A 12527-nucleotide genomic window follows, 5' to 3' on the forward strand; every position below is an offset into this window, starting at 1 on the left:
ACTCTTGTTTGTTTTTAAGAAGCGTTCAGGGGGTATTTTGTTGTTGAATATTTTATTGGATTTTAGGTGAAAGTTTACACAGCAGATTAGATTTCTTTTCAACAATTCATATGTAGATTGTTCTGTGACATTGGTTACAATCCCCATAAAGTGTCAGCACACTCATCATTTCCCGACACCCCCTCCCCCCAGTCAGTTTCCCTGCCCTTCCTTCCTTCTGTTCTTTGCTTTTGTGTAACTTGACTATTTGGTCCTGTGTGGTTGATTATTTAAAGGAGCACATTCCTCATTGGTGTTTATTTCATAGGCCAATCTATTATTTGGCTGAAGGGTGATCTCCGGGAGTGGCTTCATTTCCAGGTTAAAGGGTTATTTTAGGAAGAAATCTCTGGGGTCCCTCTAGTCTCTATCAGTCCATAAAGTCTGGTATTCTTTTATGAATTTGAGTCTTGTTCCACATTTTTTTTTCCCATTCCAACCAGGACCGTCTACTATGTCATTGGTCATAACAGTTGGTAGTGGTAGCCGGGAACCATCTTGTTTTTCTGGTCTCAGGCTAGAAGAGGCTGTGGCTTGTGTTAGCTATCAATCTTGTGGACTACTTTCTTCCTTGGGCTTTTGGTTTCCTTCACTCTCCTTTGTTACAGTTGGGAAGAGACCGATAGGTGTCTGCTTGCAAGCTTTTAACACCCCAGGTGCTACTCCCCAAATAGGATGTAGAACATTATGAACTACACTATGCCAGTTGACCCAGTTGTCACACGAGGCTATGGTCCTGAGCCTTCAAACTCAGTAAATCAATCCCACTAGGTGTTGGGATATATCTAGGAAGTATCCATAACTGTGCCTCATGGGATATTTTTGGTATAAAGTTTAAACTCAAGGCAGTAGTTTCAGGGGTTCTAACAATCTTCATGCCTCCAGTCTGGATTCTATGAGAATTTGAAGTTCTATTTTATATTTTCCCCCTTTTGATCAGGATTCTCCCATGGAATCTTTGATCAAAATGTTCAGTAATGGTAGACAGCACCACCTAGTTCTGGTCCCTTGGGAAAGTGGGCAATTGTTCATGGAGGCAGTTAGCCACACATTCCATTTCCTCCTTCTATTTCTGATTCCTTCTTCCTGTCTTGCTCCGGGGAAATTTGATTTTGGGGTAAGCTTTCGCATTTGTCAAGTGTTGCTTTCATAGCTGGCATTTGATAATCTCATGACCCTACAGAAAAAGAAGCAGATAAGGAGATAAAACCAAGAACCAAACCAAGCCAGTTGCCATCAAGTCACTTTGACTCATGGTGACCCTGTAGGACAGAGTAGAACTGCCCCGTAGGGTTTCTGTGGAGTGGCTCGTGGATTTGAACTGCCAACCTTTTGGTTAGCAGCCGAGCTGGTAACCACTGTGTCACCAGGGCTCCAAAAAGATGATAGCAAAGGCTAAATGATGTTTGAGATTTTGCCTGAGATGATCTAGGATTGGAACTCAAGCCATGGATGCCAGAGCCTGCATTTTTTAACTGTACCACCCAGCCTTCTGCATTCTTTTCTCTTGCCTGGTGACCACCTTCTGATTGGTCACAGGTGTTGATTAAGTGATGGCAAGATACTGTGCAAAGGGTTATGGAAGCTAATTATAATGAGATCTTTAAATTCTGACGTCGCTTGCTATGGGGATGTCTGAATGATATTTTTGGGTATTGTATAATTGTATTATTTACTGAGTCTCTAAAGTTTTGGACCTTTGTGGTAAAACAGAACATGGGCTTTAGAGTCAGACTTGGGTTGGAATCCCGGGCCCTCCACCCCGGCTCACATGCTTACTAGTTTTGTCATTGGCCAAGTTACTGAGAACATCTCAGTTTTCTTATCCTTCGGATGAAATGGCGATAATAATGCCTGATAAGGTTGTTATGAGAAATATATAAAATAATGCATATAAAGTGCTTAGCATAAAGCCTAGTACCTATTCGGTTATCAGAAAATTAATAAATGGTTTTTCCTCATTTTTCTCCACTTCCCCGGGTAGAGCCCTTCATGTCTCCCTACCCCACCGCCCCCCACCCCCATTTATTTTCTTCTCCTGGCTTCATCCTAACTGAAAGTCCCCTATTCAGTAGTGTGCTTACTGTGGATCAGGGGGGGTTTGCTGCATCCATCCTAGTTCCCAGTGTACAGACCTAGTCATCCTGTAGACCTGTTTGTGAAGCGATATGACCTTGTTTCCAATTTGGAAGATAGGGTGGCTGTAAACATGAAACCTTCTTTACCTTTTAAGGCTTCACACCCTGTGTCTTTTTGTTCTGGTTGCTGAACTTGAGGACCTTTCCATTAACATTAATGTTAACGTTAACGTTAACATTAACTTAATGTTACCCTAAGTTCTGCGTTGCCCCTTTCCCCTCCTTTCCTCTGCTTTGTCTCCCTCACTGAGTGAAAAGAGTTTTCAAGCAAGAGCTGAGTGAGCTGTCCACCTCCTCTGTTGCAGCATCCATTTTATTTTAGGCCTTTTCACTTTGAAGTACTTTTATTCCTGTCAGCGCAGCCGTTGCCCTAGGCTAGGGGTTGTGTTCTCACTGTGAGTGAAGGGGGTATTGCCTTCTTTGTCGCCACATTTGGTACTCTCTCATCCCCCAAACTTGTTTTGTTTCTGTGGACCCTCCAGTCACACAGCCCAGCCTTATCCGGCTTTGTCTCCCCCAAGCCGCCTCCTCCGCAGAGGAATAATCCATGACTGGACTTGTCAGAGTGATGAGCACATCAGTAAATCTCAGCTGTTGTTATTTCTATGATCATATTTTCTAAAGAAAAATTAGACAGATGAATGATCTGAATAGAAAAAAAACCCCCAAAATTCTCCAATTTCCCATTGTGCGATTTTCACATAACACTTGGTCTTCGGAACCTACCAACCATGTTGATAAGTGAGGAGTGGGTGTATTTGTAGAAAGCAAACATTAAACAGCAGATTCTCAAAGGAGAACTGTTACCCTTACCCAAATTACCCGTTTCCATTCTTATGTCGCGGGGCAAGCACGCCGTGGTTCAGATCAGATGCCGTGTTCGCCTCACTGCCGTCTCCGGCTACCATCACGCTGCTCGGGGGTCTGACCGGCTCCAGAGGCTTCCCTGCTGGTGGGCTTTGCTGGGCCTCGCTGTGGCTGGAAGACTCTGCAGAGGATCTCCTGAGCCTCTGCCACTGGGTCTTCTAAGCCTCAGCTGTCGGTTCCTGCCGTGCCACCTGGGCCTGCAGGGCTCTTTTGCCACCACGCTACCTGGGCCTCTGCTGCCTAAGAGGGGGAGATGTGCAATCCCTGTACAGGGCACACTGAGGTCTCTGTTGCCCTGCACAAGCAAGTATTAACAGTTCTCTTAACTCCACTGGCAAGCCTCCTGCCTGGAGATGTCAGGCCCTGCTGTAGGAAGAGCCTTGCATAGGATCTATCCGAGGCAAACCTCTCAGGGTGCACACTTGTTCTCTGCCCTGCGTGGGCAAGTGTCACAGTTCTTTTAGGTCTGCAGGCAAGCATCCTATCCTGTCTGAAGGAGCTCCACTTTCGCTCCACGTGCTGTCTCTCACTGTCTTCAGTGTTGTCTTCTGAGTCTAGGAGGCTTTCAGCTCGGAGACCCTGGGTCCTTGGTCCAAAGGACACACTCTGCCCCAGACTCTTTCTTGATGGTAGTGAGGCCCCCCTCTGTTTGATTAGCACTTTTAAGCCTGACAGAATGGCAAAACTGACCAGTCCCCTTGATAGGCCATAGTTATTATATTTGCATAGTCATAGTGAACTATGCAACCCCAGAAGGATTTTACATTTTTTACATAATCCCAGCCAGTCATTTTGTCGGAGTTACAAGACCATTGTTGAAGGTCTATGTAAAAACAGTGCAGTGCATTGCAGGGGCTTGGGGTAGAATCTACCTACCTGGGTTGCTCTTCTCTCAGGGCTGTTTGGAATGAGGAGGGGGCAGGGATGTGTGGAGGCTCACCGCAGCCCTTATTGGATAATTTGACTCAAGTTCCTAACTGAATCTTCACACTAGAACCGAGAGTACCTTTTTTGTTCATTTTTCATGTCAAATGTATTGTGTCTGGGGCTTTACTGTGCAAGATTCCAAGGTAGGACCTTTGTATTGGGGTTTCTGAGTATATATTTTTAAAAGTTCCCTAGATGAGTCTAATTTGCATCTATTTTTGAGAACCACTGATAGTTAATTACAACCAAATTACATTCTTGACTGTGTAACTCTGCTTTGGTTTGTTTTATTCTGTTTTTGTTTGTTTTCCTTTTATTTGGTGTGGGGGGGACGATACTCAACAGATTCTTAAATATTTTTAAACCATTTTTTAATAATTTAGTCATTCGGCATCTGAAGAAGCATCGGGTTCAGAATCAGGCAGCCAGTCGGAAAGTGAGCAGGGCAGTGACCCAGGAAGCGGACATGGCAGCGAGTCGAATAGCAGTTCTGAATCTTCAGAGAGTCAGTCGGACTCTGAGAGTGAGTCAGCAGGTTCTAAATCCCAGCCAGTCCTTCCAGAAGCCAAAGAGAAGCCAGCCTCTAAGAAGGAACGGATAGCCGATGTGAAGAAGGTATCTGCTTTGCTGTAGAGAATGAATGTACTCTGCTGGGTCCAGCCAGCAGACCTGTATTTCCCATGGAAAACTCATATAGTGAAAAGAGTAACCACCTTTTCTAGTAACTTGCTGTTTATCATGTAAATAGGGGTTGCTTTCCACTCTACTGATAGATATGATTAATAACTCAGGGCTGTCAGGAAAATAGTTACATGAACAGTCAAATTGTAGGGCAAAAACAAATTTTTTATAGTTTTGGTTTTTAATTTATAAAAAAGATAGTTATTTTTTATATCATGCTGGATAATATCAGAAAATCATTGACATTTAGATATTAGCGAATGTCCTTTGATTTATAGAATACAGTTGTAAAGTTTATTGAAACAATCACGATGCAAGAATAAAGATTGTTCTTGTTTTCTAAATGATGGAAGGGAAATTGTTTTCAGAAAAATCTACCTGTACCTGGGCAGGGTAGATATTCTTTGTTTAACAGAAGAGTCTTAACAGCAAAGATTCCAAAAAGCAAAAATTGAGTGCTGTATTCTTATGAAAATAACGTGTGCCTTCCATGTTTCTTTGGCAAACATGCCCTTCTTCCCCGCTGCGTTATTTTTGTAGGCGTTCTATACTAGTTTTTTTATAGCAACATCTACATATTGGAGCCTTGGTGGCACAGTGGTTAAGAGCTTGCCTGCTAACCCAAAGGTCAGCAGTTTGAATCTACTAGCCGCTCCTTAGAAACCCTACGGGAAACTTCTACTCTGTCCAGTAGGGTCCCTGAGAGTCGGAATCGACTCGACAGCATCGGGTTTTTATTTAAATTAATTTTTTATACTCGGATCCATCTACTGGTTCTTTGGAAGACTAGGGAGCCAGAATGGGCTGTGCCTTTAAAGATCATTTTTCCAAAACGAGAACTTTTAAAAGAGGCTCTTTATTTTCTATAAACACTCGCTTTTCAATGGTAGCTTTTCACAGAAGAGTTGAATTAGACATTGGCCCTCAAAAGGACAAGTAAGAACACCAGGTGTTTTTAGGGTCTATGTAAGCATTACAGTGTATATTATAGTAAGTCCTGGCAGTTAAGCCAGAATGCCGAGTTAGTATTTTAAAATGATAAAACTGTAATTGGTACAGTGAAACTGTAATGACTTAGTCCCCCACTTGATAGAAGCTCCGTAAAAACCGGTGTTGAGTGAAATAAATACAGCTCTAGCAGAGGTCCAGAAGCTCCGAACTGTTCAGAGTGTGCTGTTTGTTGCTTCTTCCCTATGTTTCCTACCACTTGGTTATTCTTAACTCCTCCGGTTGGGCCTTTTGTGCTCGCCGCCAAGGTCTTATTCTAAGGTTATTACGCTGTTTGCACCTCTACACTGAGGACACAGGCTTACATGATTACATTGGATTCTAGTTCTGAAATCCCTCTTTCTTTGTCATCCTGCTTGCTGTGTTTTGAGACCTTGTTTTCATCTCATGCCAGCATTTTTAATTTATATTTTATTTAAAATTTTTTATTTAAAAGGACTCTTGATAACATCCTTCCTTAGCTTAGTGACATTGTGTTTTTCTGGGTCTTCTTCCATCAATTTGGTTTTTTGGGGGGGTTTACTTTTCACACTTCTAACTGAATATTTTGTGAGTCTCAGCTGGTGGTATCTCCCCTTGGGCCTCACATTCACAAATACTTTCAAGACATTAGCTGTCGTCTGTGGGTTTTTTTTTGTTGTTGTTGTTGTGAAAATGTATCCAGCCAACATTTGCCAAGTCAACATTTTTCAGTCACCTGCGCTTTGATGACAAACCCATATGTCTGATCTTGGCTTTCAGGCATCTCTTCTGCATGTTTAGTTCCTACTAGACATCTTCATGTTAGTGTCCCTGTAATCTGTTGGATTTCATTTTATCTTTGTACGATTTCATTAAGAGAGGACACGTCACACTTAGCACTAGCTATCAATGGGAAGGGGAGGGAGATTGGAGTTAGACTCTGATCATTTTAGGGGAGAGGCATTTTCTATAGATTTGGTGGCCCTTCCTCTAAACTTTACTTTTTGGATCACTCGTGAGGATTGTTACTAAAATCCAGACTTACAGGCAAAGGGTTAATTCATGCTAGAGAATAAAATTAGATGTGCTAGAGAGAGGGTGGCAGTGGTTCTCATTCTGAGCACTTTGAGCCAAGTATTAGAAATACCCAGTTGTTATGTGTGTGAGATGTTATATGACTGGAGGAACTTAAATACACAAATGTCGTGATTCTTATTTAATCAGACTTGGTGGGGCCCTGCATCTTGTTTTTCGAGTTCCTCAAATGAGTCAGTGTGCAGTCAAAATTGAAACAGCGTTTGTCTTTAGGGGAAGCAATGGCTATCTTACTCGGCCATATTATTTAACTGTAAGTGTGTGTTTTAATGACGGGTGAACAGGGTACCAAGCAGTTTAATAACCATTTAAGTAAGGAAGAGGCATTGTTAAACTTTAACGTGTTCTAGGGTAATACACCTTATGCTTTTTAAAGATGGTGTTTGTTGTCTCATGGACAAAACTAATAACTCTTGATATTTAGTCACTTAAATTTTCTTAAAATAAATATTCCAGTAAGGAGAATAGTAACAACAATGTGAGTAAGGAAGATAGTAAATGGAGGTCAAGGAAGTGATTCATTGATGGTCTGTTAATTTTACAGATGTGGGAAGAATACCCTGATGTTTATGGGGTTAGGCGGTCAAACCGAAGCAGACAAGAACCATCACGTTTTAACATTAAGGAAGAGGTAAGGAAAAAAAAAGTTTTAAGGGGATACATTTAAACTCCGTCTTAACCCATCCATTCTGACTAACAAGACTGTAACCTTCAGGCTTGGGAGTTTTGTGACTCTAATGTGAGCTTTCTATGAATATATCTACTGAGGTAAGATGTTAATTTAATGAAAAAGAAACTTACCAGAAAGATTATGTAATAGCGAACGTTTAGTAGAATATTATATAGAACTGGCCTCAAATTCTTATTTTTGTTATTTATTTTTTTATTTAAAGTTTCTCATAGTTAATTGTAGCATAACTTTTTAAAACCTCTAGCCCCTAAATCTCCTAGATTTTGTTAAACGAATTGTTTGCTTGGTAAACAAATACAATAATGGAAATAGTTTCAGATTTATTTCTGAGGAAGGAAAAAAAAAGAGTGTGCTTAATTTAAGTAATTTCCTTAAATTTGGTTTCCTGGTTCATTTTTAGTGTGGCATAGTCAGTTTCTTTTAAATAAAATGTGTTTCAAATATAGTCTCTTACTGTCAGAGATTGAATAGAGCTGATTTTTAAAGTTGGTTTTAGGTACTAGATTCTCGTCTCTCTGTAGACTCAGGCTTCTCTCACCTTTCTCAGTTTGTGTGATATTTGTGGATTCTTAACCTATGTATTAATTAGGTTTATGGACTAGATTCTGAATAGGTGCTCTTTTGTCTCTCAGTAAAACGTCCCCTTTCTGTATTCTTAGGAGGACTGTGCTGTTCTTAGCTATGTAACATCCTTCTGGTGAGAGTTAAATAGTGATAGCTATAGGTTAGTGAGTTGCAGGTGGGTTTTTAGTAAATGTACTTTAAAAATCTAATTCACTCTGACATCTGCATTGCGTTTGTGATGTTTTATTTTGAGTGATCTCTGAGCTGGTTTTCTTTGACTTGCTTTTTCCATAGTGTCCAGGACTGAGTTACTGGGACATATTTGTTACAGCAATTACACAGTTGTAGAAATCTTTTCTTTCTTTCTGTATAAATAAACACTTTCTTTATAGGGCATGAGACTGACAGCAGTAGGAGTGGTTTACCATTTTGTTTAATTTTGGTTAAAAGAGCTGTTCAGTGCCTGTGTCTGTAGACTTCCCTTAACCTATTGATGTAGGCAGAGCACTATTGGCTCATGATTGGACCTATTCTTTCATGAGTTTAAAATGAAATGCCTCAGTATCTACTGCCTTTAATGGCACACTAACTAACTATCGTGGCATTTTCATTTGCTGTTCTAGGCCTGTGGTATCCAGTATGGTCACCACTGGCCGCATGTGGTTTTTGGAATCTATATTAAATAAAATTAACAGTTCCATACTAGCCTCGTTTCAAATGATCAGTAGTCATGTGTGGCTGGTGGCTACCATACTGGACAGTGCAGATATAGAACATTTCCATCATTGCAGAACATTTTATTAGACAGTGGTGGTCTGGAAGTCAAGCTATGGCAAGTATTTGCTGGCTTTAGAGACAGCTCGTGAATGACAGATGTTAATTTTCAATGCAAAAGAAGAGTGAGTACCACTGAACAAGTGCTTAGGTTTTTTTCCATCTAAAAGCCTGTACTGAATAATGCTATGTTGAGTAGATTGTTGAACCGGGGCAGAGTGTTGTCCCTAAGAACTGTAATTAAAGTCTGTAATCATTTTCTCCCCCTCACACACTGAAGGCAAGTAGCGGGTCTGAGAGTGGGAGCCCAAAAAGAAGAGGCCAGAGGCAGCTGAAAAAACAGTAAGTCTTTCATGGGGGAAATTCCTTAACCTAGTAGTCTTGAGTTTTTTTCCTACAATGAACCTGTGTAGGGACAGGTCAGCATTTTGGGGACTGCCTTCGTTGTGTCTTTAGCCTACCCCAGGTCTGGGAGTTTGCTTCTGTCTCTCTCACTAGCTTGGGTTTCTGTTCACCTTGACTGCTTCAGCAGCAGCATTTTAAGTCCAAGATTCTCAGTTTAACACACGGAAGGGTGGGGGGGGTCCACATGTGTTTGGACTATTTCTTGAAGCAAACCCCAGAATCTTCATTTGATTAGGCCAGTTAGCCCACCTATTTTCTTTGCAAAAATAATTAGGTGTACAAATACAAATATGTAGGTAAGTGTTCAAACACTTATCTCTATTCTGGTTAATCAAGGCATAGTTTTAAGTTTGTCATTTTTCATTTTTATCTTGGCGTGGAAAAATTATATTAACTGGATATTATTCTTGGGCTGATGCTGTAGTGGTTAAGTGTTGGGCTGCTAACCAAAAGTTTGGCAGTTCAAATCCACCAGGCACTCCTTGGGAACCCTGTGGAGCGGTTCTACCCTGCCTTGTAGGGTCACTATGAGTTGGAATCGACTTGACGGCAGTGGGTTTGGTTTTGGTTTTATTCTTGGGCTTATGTGAAATTACTTTTTTTATTGTGCTTTAGGTGAAGATTTACAGAGCAAATTAGTTTTCCATTCAATAGTTTATAAACAAATTGTTCCATGACATTGGTTGGAATCCCTGCAGTGTGTCAACACTCTCCCCATTATCACCCTGGGTTCCGCATTTCCATTTGTCTGGTTTTCTTGCCCCTTCCTGCTTTCTTATCTTTGCTGTTGGGCATTTGTTGTCCTTTGGTCTCAGGTAGATGGTGACATTACTTTGTAACATAGATTATATATCCTCAATATTTTCTTAATGTTGTTTAAAAATACTACTTTTAGTGAAAAAATTACTTTTTTTGAGAAATAATTTTTAAAATATTTTTGAGGGGGTGTGAATCTCTTTGGTAATCTAAATTCTACAGACCTTCTTAGAAAACTGTAGATATTCAAAACTTTACACACAAATTCCAGTGGTTCTTAACTTAAACAACTATCTGTAGCCCCTCTTAAGAGCCCCTGTTGAATATTCTCTGTTCTAAAGTGTTAGTAGTCTTTAATAATTTATTTGGCCTAAGGCAAGCAATGTGAGTTTTCTAAACCCATTTCCTCGTTCCCAAAATAGAATAATACTTATTCTGCCTACTTAACAGGGTTATTAAAAACTAGGCTGAGATTTTGTGACACTCAAGGTAGATTATTAAAGTACTTGAAAGAAAAGTCAAGAATTTAATATTGTCCTTCCTAGATTACATCCAGTTTTCCTTTGTGTTTTAAATATTTGCTTAGAGTTGGAGGAGTAGGAGCTGTGAGCAAACCTGCATTTCTTGCTTGGTATCTTACAAGGCTTTTGTTCTATCCCAGTCTCATGGGCTGCTTGGGAGACACCCTTCCCTGCTTATTAGTCTGTTATCGGGGCCTTTCCTGAAATGTCAGTCCTGGCCACACTCTGGGAAGTCCATGCGCGTTCTCTTTTCCTCGACCATCTGGTTGCATTCTGCTCATTTCCTGAGTGGGATCTAAATGGTGCTCTGCTTGAAGCCTTCCGTGTTCCATTTGAATGGCCTTACCTGTGTGGACAAAAGGCAGCATTTAAAATTGTTTTTCTGTATAACATATCAGACTGTCTCTGGTGTCCAACTCCTGTACTTGTTCTTCCTCTCCTATCAATTCTAAAAGTGCCCCAAAGTGGACAGCTCTCAGAAGCTTTCAGGACCCTTCTGCTGAGTAGAACCTTGTAATTACTTGCTTGGTGGTTTATGTCTCCTCTGTATCCTGCTTCCCTACCCGGGTTTTTTTCTTAGGGACTTGCCATGCACTGAAGTAGTTTTCATGCTGTGTGTTTGGGCACTGGGCTTCCTGCCATCCTCTGGGCAGCGGGTGAGTACTGTGGCCTTACAGGGACCTCTTCTGAGGCAGTTTTGATTCCTGAAAGAAGGTTGTTGAGAGGAGGCCCTCCAGCTGCTAACATAATCCAGTTGCAATGTGCAGCACTGCAGGGGCTGTGTGTGATCTGAGCAGGTGTGAGCTTCAGAATTGAGAGAGAGATTCACTCAAAGGAGTGGAAATATGAAATGTTAGCGTGGGGAAATGCGTGCCGTGCTGAAACCCTGGAGGTTGTACTCCCAGATTTTAGGCTTTTTTTTTTTTTTTAAAGAAATTTGATTTTTTTTTTTTTTTTTTGAATGAATCCCAAACTTTAGAAACATTGCAAGAATAAAAGCAGTACAAAGAAAGCCTGTGTACTTAACCCAGATTCACCTATGGTTGACGTTTTACCCCATTGATCGTTCTGAGTACAGCCTCTGTTCGTCTGTGTCCACACATAATGTATTTTTCTGAACCATTTGAAAGTAAGTTTCGTACATCATGGCCTTTTACTCCTAACACTTAAGTTTGTATTTCCTAAGAATAAGGATGGTCTCTCTGAAAAACCTGGTGCAGTTTCAACTTCAGTAGTTTTAACATTGCTACAATACTTTTGTCTCATTCATAGTCCAGTTTTATCATTTGACCTCATAATGACTTATTAAAATTTTTATTTTTTTATCGTAGTAAAATATATATAACAACATGTGCCATTTCAAACATTTTTATGTTTCAATTCCAGTAATGTCTTTTATACCATTTCTTAGTCTCCACTACAGGTGTTGCATTGGTTGTCATGTTTCTTTAATCTGTAGCAGTTTGACAGCCTTTCTTTGCTTTTATGACTTTGATATTTTTGAAGAATACAGTTTTACTAGTTGCCAACATGAAAATTGAGAGATGGTACATAAGAATCTAGATTTATAGTCTCTTAAAAAAAAAAAAATTTGTCAATATTGACCAATATAACAGTAGCTTGGGACTGTACAATCTTTGTCACCTTTGGACAAAGGTGACATTCTGCCCCATTTACAGGACTTAGCTGGCCCCAGTGGGCATTTGACATTGCAACCCCTGACTTACAGTCAGACAAACAAAACTTTTATTTAACCCGCTTGTGCTGTTTGATCATTTAACCCTTTTTTCATATAATACCTATTAACGTATCCAAATTTGGCAAATGCCGTATGGAATTTTTGCTGATTCGTCTTGGTCCTAGTAGTGCTTTAAACCACTCTATCATGGCTCCAAAACCCTTTATTCCAACTGGAGTTTTTAAAATATCTTAGCCGTAATCACATGAAATTGTTTTTCTGGGATCATAGTTATTTTTTCTCACTGTTTCGCATCAAAGGAGCCCTGGTGGCACAGTGGTTAAGCGCTAGGTTGCTAACCAAAAGATGGGGCAGTTCAAATCCACCAGCCGCTCCACAGGAGAAAGATGTGGAAGTCTGTT

At 40.5% G+C, this 12527-nt stretch overlaps 1 protein-coding gene across 2 annotated transcripts in view; it reads left to right on the forward strand.

Annotated features, from left to right (window-relative positions):
* The window catches only part of CHD2 (chromodomain helicase DNA binding protein 2), a 137593-nt gene that overhangs the window by 18013 nt on the left and 107053 nt on the right, over window positions 1-12527 (forward strand). For both annotated transcript variants that reach the window (XM_049852652.1, XM_049852651.1), the window contains exons 3-5: window positions 4355-4586; window positions 7261-7347; window positions 9026-9087. In XM_049852652.1, the coding sequence (XP_049708609.1) occupies window positions 4355-4586; window positions 7261-7347; window positions 9026-9087 (381 nt within the window). The remainder of the gene's footprint in view (window positions 1-4354; window positions 4587-7260; window positions 7348-9025; window positions 9088-12527) is intronic.

This window comes from Elephas maximus, chromosome 13 (assembly GCF_024166365.1).
Source record: "Elephas maximus indicus isolate mEleMax1 chromosome 13, mEleMax1 primary haplotype, whole genome shotgun sequence".
Taxonomy (NCBI): domain Eukaryota; kingdom Metazoa; phylum Chordata; class Mammalia; order Proboscidea; family Elephantidae; genus Elephas; species Elephas maximus.